Source organism: Chlorella variabilis (assembly GCF_000147415.1).
Source record: "Chlorella variabilis unplaced genomic scaffold CHLNCscaffold_10, whole genome shotgun sequence".
In the NCBI taxonomy this organism is placed as follows: domain Eukaryota; kingdom Viridiplantae; phylum Chlorophyta; class Trebouxiophyceae; order Chlorellales; family Chlorellaceae; genus Chlorella; species Chlorella variabilis.
The window spans coordinates 915100-934319 of NW_005435078.1; the positions used below are offsets into that span (position 1 = coordinate 915100).

General features: G+C 71.4%; 5 protein-coding genes across 5 annotated transcripts; 2 read left to right on the forward strand and 3 right to left on the reverse strand.

Annotated features, from left to right (window-relative positions):
• Positions 1 to 80: 80 nt before the first annotated feature.
• CHLNCDRAFT_133956 (hypothetical protein) lies at positions 81 to 5127 on the forward strand (the record flags this gene model as incomplete). The annotated part of the gene is made up of 14 exons (XM_005847565.1): positions 81 to 203; positions 321 to 642; positions 826 to 1371; positions 1551 to 1669; positions 1829 to 1929; positions 2186 to 2259; positions 2464 to 2558; positions 2760 to 2846; positions 3013 to 3080; positions 3285 to 3342; positions 3602 to 3679; positions 3890 to 4007; positions 4241 to 4374; positions 4597 to 5127. The coding sequence occupies 14 exons, from the start codon at positions 81 to 83 to the stop codon at positions 5125 to 5127; spliced, it is 2454 nt and encodes an 817-aa protein (XP_005847627.1).
• A 335-nt stretch (positions 5128 to 5462) lies between these two features.
• On the reverse strand, positions 5463 to 8061 carry CHLNCDRAFT_133957 (expressed protein; the record flags this gene model as incomplete). The annotated part of the gene is made up of 7 exons (XM_005847730.1): positions 5463 to 5562; positions 5852 to 6015; positions 6345 to 6496; positions 6763 to 6816; positions 7000 to 7079; positions 7348 to 7447; positions 7650 to 8061. 7 exons carry the CDS (start codon positions 8059 to 8061, stop codon positions 5463 to 5465), a joined length of 1062 nt encoding a protein of 353 aa, XP_005847792.1.
• A 516-nt stretch (positions 8062 to 8577) lies between these two features.
• CHLNCDRAFT_8558 (hypothetical protein) lies at positions 8578 to 10957 on the forward strand (the record flags this gene model as incomplete). Its single annotated transcript, XM_005847566.1, has 8 exons — positions 8578 to 8760; positions 8911 to 9018; positions 9169 to 9378; positions 9577 to 9915; positions 10051 to 10200; positions 10406 to 10493; positions 10530 to 10630; positions 10781 to 10957. Coding segments are annotated over 8 exons (1356 nt in total), but the record flags the coding sequence as incomplete, so codon positions are not given.
• A 776-nt stretch (positions 10958 to 11733) lies between these two features.
• On the reverse strand, positions 11734 to 14374 carry CHLNCDRAFT_133959 (hypothetical protein; the record flags this gene model as incomplete). The annotated part of the gene is made up of 7 exons (XM_005847731.1): positions 11734 to 11884; positions 12188 to 12345; positions 12586 to 12828; positions 12967 to 13068; positions 13281 to 13549; positions 13804 to 13861; positions 14093 to 14374. 7 exons carry the CDS (start codon positions 14372 to 14374, stop codon positions 11734 to 11736), a joined length of 1263 nt encoding a protein of 420 aa, XP_005847793.1.
• An 811-nt stretch (positions 14375 to 15185) lies between these two features.
• Positions 15186 to 19183, reverse strand: CHLNCDRAFT_133960 (hypothetical protein; the record flags this gene model as incomplete). Its single annotated transcript, XM_005847732.1, has 9 exons — positions 15186 to 15912; positions 16069 to 16531; positions 16665 to 16896; positions 16993 to 17037; positions 17232 to 17342; positions 17517 to 17647; positions 17909 to 18051; positions 18222 to 18459; positions 18586 to 19183. The coding sequence occupies 9 exons, from the start codon at positions 19181 to 19183 to the stop codon at positions 15186 to 15188; spliced, it is 2688 nt and encodes an 895-aa protein (XP_005847794.1).
• Between the last annotated feature and the right edge of the window lie 37 nt (positions 19184 to 19220).

The window sequence follows — 19220 nt, forward strand, 5'->3', positions numbered from 1 at the left end:
CGTGAGCGTGCACGCCGGGCAGTGTTGGTGGCGGCGGCGACGCCGGGCGGGCGCCTCTGCTCGAGTCGAGCTGAGTCAACATGAAGCACCGGGTGGTGGAGACGATCCTGGACGACTTTGGCTACCGCGAGACGATCGGCGAGGATGCCCTGTATGGCGGCTTTGACGAGTTCCTGCGGCACCGCAAGCAGACGGCGTCGCAGGTGGTGCACCCGGCTGCGCTGGCCGCAGGCGTCCGCCCGCCTGCCGCCCCCCTGCTCGCTTTGCGTGGCGCGCCCTCAGGGCTGCGGGGCTGCGTGCTGCCTCCTGTGGCACTGTAGGTCCCCTTCACCGATGCCGCCGTCAGCGAGTTTCTGGACTGGCTGATGACGGAGCAGCAGGGCGGCGGCGGCCTTGACGACGAGGAAGGCGCTGCCGACTCTGGCGGCGCTGCTGCAGGCGGTGGGGATGAGCGGCAGCTGGGAGATCAGGACGATGATGAGGAGCCAGATTACAGCTACAGCGGATCATCTGGCAGCGAGGACGGCAGCGGCGGCGGCGGCGGCGAAGAGGCTCGGGGCGGCGGCGGGGGCGAGGTGGTGGTGGTGGAGAGCAGCGAGGAGGACGAGGAGATGGGAGAGGCTGCGGGCACCGGCGGCTCTGGTGGGTGCTGGCCCTTGGCGCTGACCCGCCGCACAGCCAGCTGCTCTACTAGGCGCCGGTCGGCTCAGCAGCACATAAAAACATGCCAGCTGCCCGCCATACACCTGCCTATGCCTCCAGCACCCACTGGCCGTGGTTGTGCGCTCCCCCCTGACCTGAGCACCGCTGCGCTGCCTGCTTCAGACGTCGAGGTGGTGGAGGCGGTCGTGGCTGGGGAGGATGAGCTGGATGAGCTGGCAGCGGCGGCTGGGGAGGTGGAGGGCATTGAGGAGAGCAGCGAGGAGGAGGCGCCGGCCGCGGCGCGCGCCCGTCGCCGCCCATCCACCGCAGGCAAGCGGCGCCTCCCTTTCCCCGCGTCCGCCGGCGTCGCCGCGCGGCACGCGCCAACGCCGTCGGGGCAGCCCTCCCGAGGGCCCAGCATCGAGGCGTTCTTCCAGCGCCTGCCCCGGGGCGTGCCCAGCAACGCGGCGCTGGCGCCGCCGCCGCCACCCTCGGAGCGCCAGCTGCTGGCGGCGGCGGCTGCGCGGCCGGCCTCTGCCCAGGAGCAGCACCTGGATCTTCTGGACTATGCCAATCTCAAGGTCTTTGGCAACAGCTCCTTCCGCAGCGAGCAGCGCCAGATCATCGAGGCGGCGCTCAGCGGCAGGGACTGCTTCGTGCTGATGCCCACCGGCGGCGGCAAGTCGCTCACCTACCAGCTGCCCGCGGTGCTGACGCCGGGCGTCACGGGTGCGCGCGCGCACCGCCTGCGCACCTTTTGCGCCACTGGGTTGCGCCTGCGGCTGCGCCTGCGGCGGCGCCTGGCCTGTGCCTGCGCCTGTGCCTGTGCCTGCGCCCGTACCTGTGGCCTATCAAGATGTCTCGAGTGTGCTGCGCCTCTGTCCCTCTCCCTACCTCGACCTTTGCAGTGGTGGTCACGCCGCTGCTGTCGCTGATGCAAGACCAGGTTCAGGCGCTGACGCTGCTGCCCTCGGGCGGCGTGCCCACCACCTACCTCAGCTCCCAGCAGACCGTCGCGGAAACCAGGGTGGGCGCCTGCGCCTGGCTGGCCGGCTGGCCGGCTGGCCGGCTGGCAGGCTGGCGGGCTGGCCTCGTGCGCCTCCTGAGCCCTGACCCGCACCTCAGCAGCAGCCCTCAACCCAGCCGAACCCAGCGCTGCCCTCGCGCCCTGCCCCGCTCCTCGCAGGCGGTGTTTCTGGAGCTGGGCAAGGCGCGGCCCACCATCAAGCTGCTGTACGTCACGCCGGAGCAGCTGGTCAGGGGAGAGCGCCTGAAGGGCGCGCTGCGGTGAGTGGGGGCAGCAGAGGGCCGCGCTGCGCCACGCCTGACCAGCAGTGGCCCGCTCGGTGGCAGGCCGCTGGGCCGGGCGCCGCTGTGGCGTCTGTGTGCCGCTGGCGCAGCAGGGGCTGGGATGCGGAGCCAGTGGCGTGCATGCATGCGCCTCGCTGTGGCTAAAGGTGAGCAGGGAAACATTGGCAGGCAGGCTGAGCGTGCATGCTGGTCGGTGTGCCCGCCCGCCTCCCGGCCCTCCCCCTGCCCGCAGCGCGCTGCACAGCCACGGCCTTCTGGCCAGGCTGGTGGTGGACGAAGCGCACTGCGTGAGCGCCTGGGGGCACGGTGAGCCAAGGCTGGGCTGGCTGGGTGGTGGGCAATGCTGGGGCCGGGGCTGGGCTGGGCTGTTGTTCGCCTATGCCTTGTGCACAGGGCTGAGCCGCCCCCACCCCCGCCTGGCGCATGGCGGCACCCACCGACTCACTGACCCAAACCATGTTGGGCCTCCCACCCTCCCTGCCTCGCCCCTCAAACGCCCCGCGCCTGCAGACTTCCGGCCTGACTACAAGCAGCTGGGCGCGGTGAAGAGCAGCTGCCTGCGGGGCGTGCCCATGATGGCCCTCACAGCCACCGCCACGCCCAAGGTCCGCCGCGCCGCCGCCCACGCCCGCCCCTGCTTGCCTCGCTCGCTGCGCCTTGTGCTTGTGGCTTTGGTGCTGGCCGCACCGAGCATGATCTGGAGCGCGCATGGCGCAGCACCCCGCGCCCACGCCTGCACCTGCCCACACCACACACGCCTCATACCACGCGCTGCCCTCCTGGCCTCTCCCTCGCCTCCCGTGCAGGTGCGCCAGGACATCATGAGCACCCTGCACATGGCCGCCCCCCGCCAGTTCCAGGTTTCCTTCTTCAGGCCCAACCTGTGCTTCAGAGTCATCAAGGCAAGGCGCCCCGCGCAGCAGCAGTGACGGCGCCCCGTGCAGCAGCGTGCTCCCAGCCCCTTGCGGCCTGTCCCCTGGCCTTGTTGGCTGATCTGTCCCCCGACTGACAGCATGCTGCACTGTGCTGTGCTGTGCTATGCTGTGCTGTGTGCTGCAGAAGGACTACACCCGCAGCGAGGACAGCGGGCTGGAGGGGTACATGGAGGAGATGATGGTGTACATCCAGTGAGGCGGTACCGCCTCCTGCCACCATCCCCTTGTTGCCTACCTTAGCTGCCTCGGCGCCCTAGCTGCGGCCGCCCACGCAGCGGTGCAGGCTGCCGCACAGGCGGCGGCCAGTGTGCATGCGAGGCCCCGCACATGGGCCGCCGGTGGCAGTGGCTAGCCAGCACCCTGCCCATGCCCCCCCGCCTCCCCGCGGTACCGCAGGAACCACCGCGAGGGCAGCGGCATCGTGTACTGCCTGTCCCGCGACAACACCGAGACCGTGGCGGCCCAGATCCGGGAGCTGACAGACATCTCTGCCGCTCACTACCACGCAGGCGCGCCGCCGCACGCACCGGGCAGCAGGAACCCACCCTATACGCCTGCCTGCCTGCGCGCCTGCGCATGCCGAATGCCGCGGACCTCTCCTTACAAGGCAGCAGGCACCTACCCTATACGCCCGCTTGCATGCGTGCCTGCCTGCCCGTACCGGGTGCCGGGGCGCTCTCCGCACGGCAGCCAGCAGTGCAATGGTCCCTGAGAGCGCGGCCGTGCATGCAGGCATGACGCCCAAGCAGCGCATGCAGGTTCAGAACGACTGGCGCACGGGGCGGGTGCAGGTGCGCTCACCTCGCCTCGCCTCGCCTCGCCTTGCCTTGCCTTGCCTTGCCTTGCCTTGCCCACGCCACACCACACCACACATCACCACACCGCACCACACCGCACCACACCACATCACCGCAAGCACCATCCGCTGCACACCAGCACCGCCCGCCCTGCCCCGCCCTGCCCCGTCCTGCCCCGCCCTGCCCCGCCCTGCCCCGCGCCAGGTGGTGGTTGCCACCATCGCGTTTGGCATGGGCGTGGACAAGGCGGATGTGCGGTACGTCATCCACTTCACGCTGTCCAAGTCCATGGAGGGGTACTACCAGGAAGCTGGGCGGGCAGGTGGGCGAGACGGGCGGGCGCGGCTGCCGATGCGCGGCGTGGGCATGCGTGCGTGCTGTTTTGTGCTGCTTTATTGTGTGTGTGTCTGCTTTATTGTGTGTGTGTGTGTGTGTGTGCCCTTGCCGGCCCGCCAGCGGCGGCCACGCAGCACCGCCGCACGCCCCCCCGCCCGCGCTCGCCTCGCGCTCCCTCCCACCGCGGCCGGCGCCGCCCCTTTGCCCCCTGGCGCGCAGGGCGGGACGGCGGCCCCGCCGAGTGCCTGCTGTACTATGCCAAGCGGGACGTACCGCGCATCGTGCAGCTGCTTCACAAGGGTGCCAAGCGGGCCAAGCAGTCATTCCAGCGGGAACTAGACCTACTGAAGCAGGTGGGCGGGGCATGTGTGGGACGGTGGGTGGGCCTGCATGCCCTGTGTGCACATGTGGCTGTGTGTGCGTATGCATGGGCTGCTGCTGCGGCGGCTCCAGTCCGGACTGCAGCCTGCCGCCGTCTCCGGCGCGCCTCGCCCTGCCCCGCCACACGCAAGCCCGCCCCAGCCCAGCCGCGCTGCCCGCCCTGCCCGCACCCCCCCGCCCGTACCGCGGCGCAGATGCAGGCGTACTGTGAGGATGGAGAGAGGTGCCGCCACGCGCAGGTGCTGGAATATTTTGGAGAGAGGTGGCAGCAGGGAAGCTGCGGCGCCGCGTGCGACGTGTGCTGCGGGCCGCCCGCGCAGCAGCAGCCGGCGGCGCGCGGCGGCGGCGGCGGCCGGCGGCTGGCGGCCCGCCAGCCCCCGCAGGGATTCCAGCCCGCCTCCACGCTGCTTCCGGGGCAGCAAGGCGGTGGCGGCAGCGGGAGCGGGCAGCGGCAGCAGCCCGCGGGCTCGGCGCGCGCGCGGCAGATGCAGGCGGCGGCGGCGGCGGCTGCCGCCAACGGCGGCTGGCGCACCAAGAAGGGCGGCAAGGAGAATCCAGCAGCAGCCGCCGCCGGCCCTCCCGCCTTTGTCACAGCCGCCTCGCTCGCCAGGCAGCAGCAGGCGGCGGCGGCGGCGGCGGCGGGCGGCAAGAGGGGCGGCAAGGCGCCGGCTGCGGCGCAGAGCAACACGCTGGACCGGCTGTTTGGCGGCGGCAAGAAGAAGTGAGCAGCGGGCGCCAGGCAGGGCGCTGGCGTGCACATGCCTGCCTGCTGCTGCTTGCTTACCCTAGCCTACCCTTGCCTACCCTTGCCGCCCCCGGCGCTACGCATCTGTCAGGCACGTTTGGCAGGTTCTGGAGGTCCAAGTGAGCAGTGCTGGCAGTTACAGGGCCTGGTGGTGGTGCTACAAGTGCAGCGCACCCGCACCGCGGCTGCCGGGCCACGGCGTCGCGACCCGGCCGCGCCTGCTGCCCGTCAGGTGGGGAAGGCGGCCAGCCCAGAGCGCGGCCTGCCCAGAGCCGCGGGGCGTGCGGGGCGTGCGCGCCGGCTTGCCTGCGGCGCTCAGATGCTGAGCAGGAACCAGTCTGCGTCCAGGCGGTCTGCAGGCAGGCTGGCGGGCAGCGGGCCCCGCGCAAACTTCCACCGCACCGGGCGTCGGTCCCTGCGGGCGGGCGGGCGGGCGGCGCCAGGCGGCACGCGGGTGGGCGGCGGCAACACGGCGGGCTAGGTTCCCCAGGCTGGGAGGGAAGGGCCGGCCCACGGCACGCGGCCGAGGTCCGGGAGCCACACAAGGCCTCCACCCCCATGCCCAGCTGGGCAGGCTGCCGGGCTGCTGGCCGGGGCAGCCCGGCCCACAGCAAGCACGCGTTTTTCTGTGCGAGCCTCCCCGCAACACACAAACCCCACACACCCAGCCACCGCTGTCCAGCGCGCAGCCCCCACCCAGGCACCCCACCCCACCCACCACCCCCGCGCGCCTGAGCTCCGCCACCACCTGCCCATCCTCCTGCCGCGTGATGGTCACCCGCTGCTCCCCCAGCAGCTGCACCGTCAGCACCAGCCACATGCCCGCGGGGCGCGCCAGCGCGCCGGCGTCGTCGGGAGCAAGCGCCGCCTGCACGGGGGCCACAGCCACAGATGCAGGCCGGCGCTCGCAGCCAGTGCAGTGGGGCAGGCATGCCGCGGGGCAGGCGCCCAGCCAGCGCCCAGCGGGCACGAGGCTCCCTGCAGGCGGCTGCAGCCTGGCAGGCGCCCCGCTACCCGCAGGCGAGCGCCGGGGGGACTCCCAGCCACCCCTCGCGGTGTGCCAGCTGCAGGCACCACACACACACGCACCACACACACACACACACGCACACACACACACACACCGCCACCGCCGCAGCTCACCCTCTCTCCTCTTCCCCCGTCTCCTCTCCCCCCCTCTGCTCCCCCCCCCAGCACCTGCTCCGGATCATATGTCTCCATCTGCTGCTTGGTGGCAAAGGCCAGGCCGCGGATGCCGGCCTGGAGGTCCTGGGAGATGGCGGTGCGCCACACCAGGCCGTCTGCCTTGTACGCCGCCACCGTGTCCTGGAACGCCGCAAACAGCTTGGCTGCGGGGCGGGGCAGGGGCAGGGCAGGGCAGGGCACGGGCACGGGCCGCAGGTTGGGTGGGGAGCAGCGGCGGGCAGAGGCCAGGGCAGGGAGGGGCTGGGGGCTGGTGTCGGGGGGTTGGTGCGAGGCGCCGCAGGGCGGGGACCGGGCCCGGGGTGCCCGCACGGCAGCCCCGCAGGGTCAGGCCGGGCGCGGCACGGCCGGCCAGAGGCACCGCCGCCTGCGGGGCGGCACACGGGCAGGGAGCTGGGGCGGGGCGCCGCACCCGACATCATGCTCCTGAGCGTCTCCCAGTCCTCCTCCTCCAGCAGCTTATGCACTGCAGGCGCCACGTGTGCAACACGGCAGGCAGCCCAAATTTAAACACACTACTAGGGTGCGCAGGAGGAGGGCAGAGCGGGGGCGTGGAGCCAAAACACGTCTGGTGACATCATGCCGGCCCAGGCCAGGCACCCACCCCGCCCCCCCACACCGTACTGTACCGTACTGCACTGTACCGTACCTATGTAGTAGGCATCTTTGGCCCCCTCCAGCACCTCCTCCACCTCAAACTCCCGCTCCACCCGCGTCCGCAGGAACTCGCTGCAGAGGGGCGGCGGCGACGGCGGTGCCGACGGCGGCGGCGGGCGGTGTGGCGCCACAACAGCAGCGGCAGGCTGGCGGGCCGGCAGAGGAGCAGGAGGCTCGCATGCAGGGCAGGTGAGGTGCGCAGGCACAAGTAATACGGCAGGGCAGGGCAGGGCAGGGCAGGACGGGACGGGACGGGGCGGGGTGGGGCTGGGCAGGGCGGGGCAGGGCAGGGCGGTGCGGGGCACGGCAGGGCGGGGCGGGGAGCCTGGCCGCTGCTCACCCGATCCAGCCCTGCAGCCACTGGCCCAGCATGGCGCGCAGCAGGGTCTGCCACCACGCCGGCTCATCCCCCACCTCCTGCTGCAGCACCGTGCTGGAACCTGCGGGGGGCGCGGCAGGCAGCCAGTTGGGGGCAGCCAGTCGCATCTGTGTTGCCCCCCAAAGCAGCCACGGCACCCAGCCGCCGACCGGCTCGGGGCCACTGCAGCAGCCAGCCTGCGGGCCGCGCCTAGCGCCGGCACTCGGAAATGCAGACCAAGGGGAGGAGCTGAGGGTGGGGGTACCCCACTTCCCGCAGCGCACCCTTGAGCTGCTTCAGCTGCTGGATGTACTGCTGCAGCTCAGGGTGCTGCGTGCCGAGGCTTGGCCCGCCGCTCCCCAGCGGCGCCGGCTCGCCGCCCGCTTCTGCGGCGGCTGCGCTGCTGGCGGCCTGGCGCTCCTCGGTGTCGGCCACCTTGGACGCCAGGGGCCGCTCCGCCGCTGGCTCGTCATCGCCCTTTGGCTGCCGCGGCTTTTCTGCGTCGCCGCCGCCGCCGGCGCCGCCGGGAGCCGCAAACCCACGGGCCTGCCGCCACAAGACTGGCACCGGCTGATGTGGAAATGCCGTCTGCTGGCTTTGCAGGGCGGCCACCAGGGCCTGCTGCGCGCCCAGCTTGGGCAGGTTGGCAGCGCTGCAGCGCCGAGCGGCGAGCAGCAGCGCCCTGGCGATCGACATTGTGGACAGATGCAGGGCGATCGATGCTTCCGGGCGTGCTGATGGCGCGAGTTTTCTTGGGGGCGGCAGCACCGCCTGTACCCGCGGCACTCGGCAGTGAGGCGCACCATGCCAGCATACACCAACAGCGTGCATCGAAGAGGCCTAACACAGCATGCTTGTGGAGCAGGCTGCCGGTTCCTTGCTAGTATGGCATCCAACCGCTGTCTCGGTCTGCTGCTGCCTGCAGGCGGTTGCCGGCTTGTGTCCACAGGTGGCTTCGCCGGTGGGCCTCCCGGCATCTGATCATTTGGACAACGTTTAATGGAGAAGCATGCTTCCAATTACAGTGCTCAGAGCAGAGAATGACCACCTCCCACTGGCGGCAGGGAAGGGCGGCGGCCGAGCACAGCGTGCGCGGCGGGCTAGGGCTCTCCGGTGCGGCTCTGAAACATGCGGTGCATTGTCATCGACTGATCCCGGTACCGAGAGCGATCTTAATTCGTTCAAATGAGCACCGGCACGCAAAAACCTGCACCACCGCTGTTTGTGAGGGGCACTCTCGTGCACACCCCGGTGCGTGGCGAGGTGGAACTGCTGCCGGACCAGCTGGTTGCCGTGGACGAGGCCGGCACCATCACCGCCGTGGTGCCTGGCAGCCAGGAGGCGGCGTGCCTGGCGGCGCATGCCGGGCGGCCAGAGGACGTGCTGCGCCTCGAGGTGCGGATTGCGCTGGGTGCATGCTCTTGGTCTTTGTGTCTGTCGATGCAGCCACGTGCTCTCCTACGTGAGCTCATGCCAGCCAAAGCTCAGGCGCCTGCAGCGCATCCACCCCGCCTTGAGGCCCTTGCCTGCCTCACACCCCGGCAGGCCAACCAGTTCCTGCTGCCGGGCTTCTGCGATACGCACATCCACGCCTCCCAGTACAGCTATGCCGGTACCGCCACAGACACCCCGCTGATGGCGTGGCTGACCAAGGTGCGGCGCCTGCGCTGAGGGGCTCCAGCAAACGCCTGCGCTGTGCAAGTCTGTCCTGCATCCCTCCCACGCGCGTGTCCACCCTGCCCGTCAAACTCGAAATCTGCCCACCTGCCCGCCTGCCCGCCTGCCCGCCCGCCTGCCCCGCAGTACACCTTCCCCACAGAGGCCCGCTTCGCAGCGGACCCCTCCTTTGCCCGCCGCGTCTACTCCCGCCTCATCTGCCGCATGGTCGCCTGCGGCACCACCACCGCCCTCTTCTTTGCCACCCTGCACCTCGAGCCCTGCCAACTGCTGGCAGACCTGCTGGAGGAGGCGGGCATGCGGGCGTTTGTGGGCAAGGCGCGTCTGCGCGGGGGCGTGGGCCCCCCAACACGCGGCCTGCGGCGTGGCCCTGGCGCGCCCAGCCTGGCGCCCCCGCCCCGCCTCCCCCCTGTGCCTGCTCCGAGCAAAGCTGGTGCCGTATGACGGAACTCTTTGCCACGGTCGCTGCTGGTTCCTCCCTGCTGCCATCTGGCGTGACGCCAGCCAGCCCCCTCACCGCCCTCCCGCCTGCAGGTGTCCATGGACCGCCACGGCGGCCCCGACTTGTACGTGGAAAGCACGGAGCAGGCGGCGGCCAGTGCAGAGGCCTTCATCCGCTACGTGCGCGCCAAGCAGCTGCCGCGGCTGGAGCCCGCCCTGACGCCCCGCTTCCTGCCCACCTGCACCCCCGTGCTGCTGCGCGCGCTGGGCGAGCTGGCGGTGCGGTACGACGTGGCGGTACAGAGCCACATCCGGGAGAGCTACGACGAGGTGGAATTTGTGGGGCAGCTGGAGGAGGCCGGGCAGGGGGCATCAGAGGCGGAGATGTTTGATGCCGCGGGCCTGCTGACAAGCAAGGCGAGCTGCTGCAGCGTGCTTCCCTGGGTGCTGCGCCGCGCCGTGCCCGCACGGCTTCTCACACTGCCTTGCCCAGCACCGCATGCTGCCTGCTCCGAGCTTGCCGCCCACCCGTGCCTGCCGCCTGGCCCGGCCGCCTGCGCCCTGCAGGCCGTGTTTGCGCACGGCGTGCTGCTGAGCGATGCTGAGGTGGCGCTGATGGCGGCCCGCGGCTCCGCCGTTGCCCACTGCCCCCTCTCCAACGCCTTCTTCGCCGATGTCGTGCTGCCGGTGGCGCAGCTGCTCAGGCGGGGGCTCAAGGTGGGCGGGAGGCCGGGGTGGCGGCACCGGCAGGCCTGCTGAGCAGGTGCTGGAGCCGGCAAGCCTGTGGGCCCTGGCATGGCAGGGGTTGCGGTGCCTGTTGGCCTGCATGTCTGGTGGTGGCGGGGCCGGGCAGCAGAGAGGCGCGTGCCGTCAGCCTCATGCGACACAGCTCTGCCCTGCCCCCGCCCCGCGCCCGCCGCAGGTTGGCCTGGGTACCGACGTCGCCGGCGGCTACGACATCAGCATGCTGGGAGCGCAGCGTGCCGCTGTGGTCGCATCTCGCGCGCTGCGTGCCCAGCGCATCGCCGCGGCGCCCGACCCGGCAGCCCTGGCGCTGCGCCTGCAGCAGGAGGGCGACCCCGACTCGCTGAGCTGGCGGGACGCGCTGTGGCTGGCCACCGTGGGAGGGGCACGGGCGCTGGGGCTGGTGCGTGGGCGGACGGCGCTTGCGCCGCCGTGTGGACGGCCTCTGGCTCTGCCCTCGACGCCTGGCCCATCGCGCGCACATGCAGGCGCTGGCCCCAAGCCCCACCTCTGCCGGCCCGCCCTCCTCGCCGCACGCCTGCCCCCGGTGCAGGATCGGGTGGGCACGCTGGCGCCAGGTCAGCAGTTTGACGCGCTGCTGGTGGATGGCGGCTGCGGCGCCGCCTACGACCTCTTCCCGCAGAGCTCCCCGCTGGAGCAGGTGGAGAAGTTTCTGTGCTGCGGGGACGACCGCCACATCGTGCAAGTGTGGGTGCAAGGCCGGCCCATCAAGCACCCCGGGCAGCCGCCGGCGCCCTGAGCGGCCTGCCCGCTGGCCGCCCCTCCCCTGCGCCCTCCCTCTTGCCGCGCCTGATCTCACTCTGGCATCGGGCCGGTGGCGTGTTACAAATGATGCAACGAATCGGCGCAGAGCATGGGAGGCTGAGGGGTGCTGTGGCAGGGTGGTGCGGTCATCCCGCGTCGGGCGCAAGCTGGGGGTGCGCTGGGGTTGTTGTTGTGTGGGGTAGGGAGGGAAGGTAAGGCCCGTCAACGAGTCTGTCAGCCATGCAGCATGGGGGGAAGAGAGGGGCCGGCAGGGCCAGGCTGCCGGCAGATGAGTTGCAGGGCGAAGAGAGAGAGCTGCCGCGGCGAGGGCCAGGGGGGCGCCCGCCGGCGGAGCAGCACAAAGCAGTGTTGTCTCAAACACGGAGCGGGGGACGGGGCACAGGTGTGCAGCGCAATGCAGGTTGAATCGGTCGATTTTTTTGTAACTTTTTTAGGAGGGCAGGAAGGAACGGGTAACGGGACAAGAAGGGACATGAAACGACGACGGTGAGTGCAGCTGCTGCGGGCTGGCGGCTGCTGCCCAGCTGCAGACTGCGGGGCTCGGAACGGCAGAAAAATGAAAGCAAGGTGGGGGGCAGCGCGCGGCTGGTGAGGAGAGCGGGCCTGGGCCGCACAAGGCCGCACACACGCTCCCGGCGCCTGCCCGGACGCGCCGCCCACACGCAGCCCGTGGCCCATCCTGGGGCCGGGGCTGGTGCTGTGGCTGTGGCTGTGCCGCCCTCAGTCCTCCTCCTCCTCTCCATACGGGTCATAGTCCGAGTCCTCTTGCAGCTGGAAGGAGGAGCGGGAGGGCTGCACGGCGGGCGGCGGCGCGGGCGGCCTCCCAATCACATACTCGTACAGCTCCCACACCACGCCAGGGGACAGCACGCTGCAGTGAGAGGGAGGGGAGGGGAGGGGAGGGCAGGGGAGGCGGCGGCGGTGAGGAGGGCACGTGAAGCAGGGCGTGCCGGCCGGGGCGGAGGGCCGGCGGCGGGCACACGCATGCGGCGCGGCGCCCTGTTTTCCCATGCCCCAGCGCCACGCGCGCTGGCAGGCCCGCGGCGCATCCACCTGAACCCGCTCCAGCCAGGCTGCCACCCGCACCCACACACCCAGCTGCCCGCACAACATGCACGTGCACCCGCGCACCCAGCCAGCCCCCACCCACCCAGCACCCAGGCCCGCCCCCCACCTGAGGTCCAGCTCCACCTCCCCCTCCTCGTTGGTGGGCAGCTGGTTGGCCTTCTGCAGGATGGCCACCACGCCGTCCATCTTCTCAGCCAGCACACCCTCGTCCTGCAGCGCCTCCGCCAGCGCCGCCTGCTGCTCCGCGGGCAGCGCCTGGTAGTGCTTGTAGGAGTTGGGACAGAGGTGGTGCGCGGCACGCGCGCGGCCGCAGCCGCGCCGCCGCCCTGCGCCTGCGCGAAGGGGAGGCAGAGGGAGGGGGACAGCGGTGAGGCCACGAGTGGGCGGGGCGGGGTGCGGCGGGGCAGCGGCGCGCCGCGGCGGTGCCGCGAGCGTTGCGGCGAGCAGGGCAGCGGCTGCTGCTCTCCGCCCGGCGGCTGCTCTCCAGCCGGCCGGCGGGCGCACCTTGGGAGGCGCGCGGCGCGGCGCGCCGCCCGACGAGCGCTGCGGCCGCGGCGCGCCCGCCTTGGACTTGGGCGCCGGCTTGCCGGCGGCGGGCTTGGGCATGCGTGTGACGTGGAACTGCTGCAGCACCGGGTTGCGCCGCCAGTTGTCCAGCCAGCGCTGCTCGATCTTCTGGCCCAGGCCGCGCACATAGCTGCCGGCCGGGTTGTACAGCAGGCAGTTGTAAACCAGCTGGTCCATGTCCTACGGTACCAGGGGGAGCGGTACGGGCGGTAAACAGGCGGTACATCGACTCGGCCGAGGGTGCGGGCACGGGGGCGCGGTGCGCACGGCTAAGTGTTGGCAAGGTTTCACGCGGCGCGCGCGGGCGGAACTACGTACCGCATAAAATGCCTCTGGTCCCGCGTACTGCCCTGTGGCCAGGCGCTGGCGGATGTCCTTGAAGCACACAGGATTCTTGATGATTGTGTAGTAGTCGGGGACCTGGCGGGGAGGTGGGGGAGGGGCAAGGAAAGCAAGAGCTGGATGGGCATGCAGGTGGGAGGCAGGGCGGGCGGGCGGGCGAGGGCAGCGCCAGCGCGCAGCCAGGCGGCGCGCCGCGCCCCAAGCTGCCGCCGCGCCACGGCAGCCACGCCACGGCAGCCCCGCGCGCGCCGGCCCCGTGCTTGCTGGCAGGGGCGCCTGCCGCGCCGCACCTGCGCAGGGTTGACCGGCTCGTAAAAGATGGCAGAGTCCACCGGCCCCAGGTTCTTCATCACATTGTCCACGATGCGGTTGCAGCCCGCGGTCCACTCGGCCCGGCTGGGCCCGGCCGCGGGCGGCGGCGCCAGCGGCGCGGCCGGCGGCGCGTGGTACGCGGGCTGCGCGGGCGGCGGCGGGGCGTGGTAGGCGGGCGCCGCGGGCGGCGCGTGGTAGCCGCCACCGAGGTCCGCCGACGTGGGCGAATCCATGAGGACATCCTCTGCTGCGGCACGCGGCAGGGGAGGGAGGGCGGGCAGGGACGCGTGTGAGCATGCAGTGGCAGCCTGGTAGAGCAGCACGCAGGACAGCCGGCGCGGCGAGCCGGGGGCGGCGGCAGGGGCGGGCGGGTAGCGCCTGCCGCGCGCCCCGCCGGCCCATGCGCGGCGCCCGCGGCCCCCAGGCCTCCGCAGCGGGTTGGCCACAGCTCGCGCAGGCAGGCAGCTGGCCAATCGGGGGGCTGGGCAGGCGGCTGCGCACCCGTGCCGTTGCCAAAGGCTCCCAGCGAACGAGACCGCTTGGAAGCCGTGGGCCCGACCTGCACCGGTGTGAGGCAAGGCAAGCGGCAAGGCTGAGCCAACTGACGGGGCAGGGAAGATGGGCTGCATCGCCTGGCAAAGCCTGGCCAGGCCCTTCGACAGGCCGGCAGGCGCGCCAAACGGCGGCGCATCGCGGGCGACAAAGGCCGGCGGCGGCAGCGGGGCGACAGGGTGGGACTTGGGCCTGCCGGGCAGCGGCGGCGGCGGCGGCCGCGACGGCGGCGACGCACCTCAAAGCCGGTGTCCACCGACCGCTTGCTGCCCATCGAAAGGCTGCGCAGCGCTCCCTCCTCGGGCAGCTTGGCGTGCACCTCGCACAGCAGCGCCTGAGCCTTGAGCAGGTGCGCCTCTGTGAGCGCGCCCGCAGCGTAGGCTTCCGCCGGCTTGAGCACCGCCACCGCCGCCCCGCCCTCCCCGCCACCGCTGCCCTTAATCACGGTGCCATCGTCCAGCCGCAGCACCAGCTTCTTCAGCAGTGCCGAGGCACGGGCAGAGGGCTCCTGGGCTGCCATGAGGAGTGGAGGGGGGAGAGGCCTCGGGTGCCCGCAGGCGGCCCGGCCGCTGTTCACGCACAGAAGCTCCTGTTCAGCAGAGTGAGTGAAAGGGAGGGAAATCGGCGAAGCGGGGCGGCCCAGGAGGGAGGGAGCAAAAGGCGAAATGCAAGGCAGGCGGGCAGTGGGCGGGTCCATCAGATGGCGGCTGGACTTTCTTTCGAGGAGAACGCGACCTAGTGGGCTTGTTTTAAGCGCTATCCGTGCTCAACACGCCCAATCGCATGCGCCGGCACGGTGGGGAAGCGGTGCGAGGCCCGCCAGGGCCTGCAGTGAGGGATGGCAGCAGTCCCAGCCGGCCTCCAGCTCCCCTGGGGCCGCAGCGCCCAAGAGGGACGGTCAGGGAGGCGCAACCAATGTTGTGGATTCGGGCGGGCACCTCCGAGGTTTGCTGCAACTGCTGCCGCTGATGCGAGCGGGCACACAGCAAGGTACCGTGGGCACCCTGGCACAGCAATGCAGCCAGCCAGTTACTGCGCTGCTGCACCATCTGCACACGAGCGGGAAAGCAGGCAGCAACCTGGCTGCAGACTCCAAACCTTGTCTTTGTTGCGATGCCGCGTCTGTGTTGCGTTCTTGGCAGCGTTGCGTTACCCGGCGCAGCTGACTTGTGGGGTCGTGGATGCGAAAGAGTACAACAAAAGGATCCTAGAATACAGCTCATGCACTGGCGGCATGCAATGGGAGGACAGGTGAGCATTGTACAACGCAACTGTAGCGAAAAGCAACATCGGACGAGAACGCAACAACAGCATGCACAGCAGCCGCCATCTCATCGCTCCGCGCCCAGGCCCAGCCCTTTGGCGCGGCGTACCGCCTGCACCGGCTCGGAGCGGCCCTGCTGCTGGCGCCCCAGGCCCGCGCCCTCCCCGCCAAAGCCCCACTTGGACAGCAGCTTGCTGCCGATGCCGGTGGTGTGGCGCTCAAAGTCGCCATAGTCGCCAGCCGCCAATCTTTCCTGCGCGGCGCCGCCGTCGCCGCTGCCGCCAGCACCGCCACCCAGGCTGCCCATCTGCTCCTCCACCTCGCCGTCGCTGGCAGCAGCGGCGGCGGCGGCGGCGAGCATGGGGCCCTCGCCACGGCCCCGCCGCTCCGCCTTGCTCCTGCCGGGCTTGCCCTTGCGCCCTGGGTGCCTGCCGCCGGCTGCCACAGCCAGAGCAGCCGCAGCTCCAAGGCCCAGCTCCTGCGGCCCGCCGCCGCCACCGCCGCTGCCTCTGCTGGCGCGGCGCTGCAGCTTGCGCAGCTGTGACTTGGATAGCAGCGGGCTGAGTGGCGACAGGTCAGCTTCCAAGTCAGCGGCAGTTGCCGGCGCGCCGGCGGCCGCCGCCTGGGCAGGGCCGGGAGCCCCAAACACCTCAGGCCCAATCCCCAGCGCCAGCCCTAGCCCCAGCAGGCGCCCAGGGTTGGTTATACCCTCGGCGGCGGCACTGCCGCGTGCGCTGCGCGGGCTGGTCCCGGCAGGGTGCGCGGGTGCGGCGCTCAGCGACAGCGCCGTCATCCTGCAGGGCACGCAGCGAGCAGCGGTGTAGGGCGGGGATGGGGGCCAGGCTGGGGAGAGGAACTGCCAGGCAGGCAGGCAGGCAGGCAGGCAGGCATCACGGCCGTGGGCAGCAGGGCATGCCAGAGGTCAATCAGTGTGCGCTGGCACTGCTCACCGCGTGTACAGTGCGCCCGAGCTGCCCAGCCCGGCATGCCCCTCCTCGGCCTCAGGCTCATCCTCCTCGTCGCTACCCGCCAGGCCTTGCTGCCTCCAGGGCTGCCGCTGCTGCTGCGGCTCGCTGCCGCTCAGATCCTCAATCACCTCCAGAAGCTGGAAGCCGGCAGCGGCGGCCGACACCTGCTGCTCCTCCCGCGCCGCGGGCCCGCGCGCCGCCGCCCCGTCATCGCTGCTGCTGCCGCTGTCCGCCGCTGGCGGCGCCACCGGCGCTGCAGCCGGTGCCGCCGCTTGCCCGGGGGCAGCCATCTCGATGTCACCGCCGCCCTCGGGGGCACCGGGCGCCGCTGCTGCTGCCGCTGCCGCCACGGCTGCCGGCACAGCCACCTCCACAGCGTCGTCGGGGTTGATGGCCCCCACCGACACAAAAGCTACCGGCTTGAGATTGCTGCGCCTCTTGTGGGCTGCAGCACATGGCAGCGGGAGGAAAGTTGGGGCGCAAACAAGAGCCAGGCAGGCTTGAGCACCAAGCGAGCGTGAAGGTCTGACGGGATGCAGGCTGGACCGCACTGGGAGAGCTGGCAGCAGCTCACTAACCTTTGTTGTCGCTTCCTCTGGCGGCGCTCGCCGCGGCGACCCGCTGCCGGCCACCGCCGCCGCCGCTGCCGCGCCGCACGCCGGCCCACCTGCCGCCGCGCCCCTCGGCAGCTGCCAGCGAGGGCGGCAGGACGCTGCCCAGGTCGGCACCCGCCACTGCCGCTGCCAGCCTGCCGTCCAGCGCCGCGCCGGAGCGCTCCGCCGCAGTCTGCGCTGCCAGGATCTGCCCAATCTGCAGGCCAGCGCCGATGTAAGAGGTGGCTTAAGGAATGAGGCAGCAGTGCGTGGGAGCGCATGTGCAGCCAGCTCAGGATCGCGTCCAGGAGACCAGCAGGCTGAGCGAGGCGGCACGCGCCTGCAGCAGCTGGGTGCCCTGTGGGAGGCAGGTGCGCGGCGTGGAGCACACCTGCACCGCAGCGCAGCCACAGAAAGGGGGCGTTGCACACACGCGCCGGCACCGGCAGGGTGCACCCTTGCACGGCGGCGGCAGACAAGCGGGTCAGGCAGCTGGCAGGCAGCCGACCCGAACAGGGCAGGCATGCCAAGGCATGGCACGCCGCCGCTCACCACCACCAGCTTGCGGTTGCTCTTGCTGCCCTGCAGGCTGCTGCGGCAGCCATACAGCGCGGCCAGCCGCTGCACCGCCTTGCCCTCGTGCTTGCCAAAGGGGCCAAAGGCCTGCGGGGAGGTGCAGCGGGGGGTGACGCTGCGGGGCACGACCTGGAGAGCTGCTGCCATACCACCCCGCACAGCCACACGCCTTTGCCACCAGTAGGCACCAAGCCACGGCACCAGAACGGCGCCACACCGCGACGCCGCGCCCCTCCCAGCGCCTTGCTCGCGCCCTCCCACCTGCAGGTCTCCCTGCCGCGCCACAAACTCCTCCAGCTGCCGGTTGATCCAAGGCAGGTCAAAGCCGCGCCCCGCCGCCCGCGCGGCACGCTTGGCCTCCATCCGTTCTTTCTTCAGCCGCTTCTTCTCGCCTGGAGGCACATGAGGGAGGGGTCGGGGAGCACGGCAAGGCACAGGCAAGGCCAGGTCAGGTAGGGCAAGGCTAGGCAAAGGCAGCAGGCAGCGCAACCTCCATCGAGAAAGATAAAAAAAGATAGGCATGGCACATGCCAAAGAGAGGGAGGGGATGAGGAGAGGGAGTTCGCCCGACTGCTTCACCAGGAAGACAGCGCTCGGCGCAGCTGGGCATGCGGTTGGCCCGGCAGCCAGCGCGGTGGCTCGGCAGGGCAAACGGCGCTCGCCTGGCGCCAGCTTGCCGCCCTTGGCCCCCTTCACGCCCGGCTTGCCCTTCTTCTTCTGCTGCTTGGCCTGCTGCTGCTGGCCCGGCAGCGGCGGCGCTTGCGGCCGCACCTGCACCGGGTACCGCTGAGCCAGGCTGCATACGCATATTGGCAGGGGCAGGAGGCGGCAAGCAGGAAGACCCACATCAGCCCAGGCAGGGAAGCGCTCGGGCCGTGCCCGCCATGCAAGGAAGGCAGGTTGACGACGACATGCGCCACTTGATGGGGGGTGCATGGCATTGTGTATTACTGCACAGTACCGCACCTCAGCTGCGCCAGGTCAGCCTCCATCAGCTCCTCCCCATCGATGCTGCTGCTGCTGCTCCCATCCCGTCCCTCGCCGCCGTCGCTGCTGCTGCTGCCGCTGCTGCTGCCGCTGCTGCCGTCGTCATCCGACTCGTTGCCGCCGCGGCTGCCGTCGTCATCTGACTCGTTGCCGCCGCGGCTGCCGCCGCCACTGCTGCTGCCCTCCTCGCTGCTGCTGTCCTCATCCTCCTCCATGCCTGCTGGTACACACAAGCCCGGGGGGGGCCAACACGTAAGAATGGGAGCGGGTCATCAGGCGGCCCACAGCATAAGGGCCGCCTTGCTGGCGCAGGGCGGACCTCCCCAGCAGCACCGCCACCCACCTGGCCAGCCCAGGTCAGCCACAGGTCCCTCATCCTGCATGTCCACGCCGCAGAAGCGGCGCAGCGCCTCGTACTGCTCGTACTGCCGGCGCTGCCGCTTGGCCGCGCTGCCGCCCTCACCGCCGCCCTCGGCGTCCGCCTGAGAGCCGCTGCTGCTGCTGCCGCGCTGCGCCTCGCTCCCCGCCTGCTCCTGCTCCAGCTCCTCTGCTGCTGCTGCCACTTCGGCGGCTGCCAGATTGTCCAGATAGTCCAGCATCGCTTGGTCCCGGGCACCAACTCCCAGCTCGCTGCCGCCGTCGCTGCTGGGAAGGCCGCTGTCGTCGCCGCCGCTGCTCTCGTCGCCGCCCGACCCGCTGCTGAAGTCGCCGGGGGCGGCCTGCTGCTGGCTGGAGGGCACCGGCACGCTGCCAGCGGAGCCTCGGCGGCGCTGCCGCCGGTGGTGCCCACCGCCGCCGCCGCCGCCGCCGCCGTTGCCGCCGACATGCAGGGCGGCGTGGCCGCTGCTGTCCACCCGCACCACCACGCCCCCAATGCGCAGCATCCTCTGGCCCTCCTCTTCAGAGTCGCTCAAACCCTGCAGGTTGGCACAGAGCACCATGTCATAAGCGGGTGTCCGGGTCGCAGAGCCTGGCAGC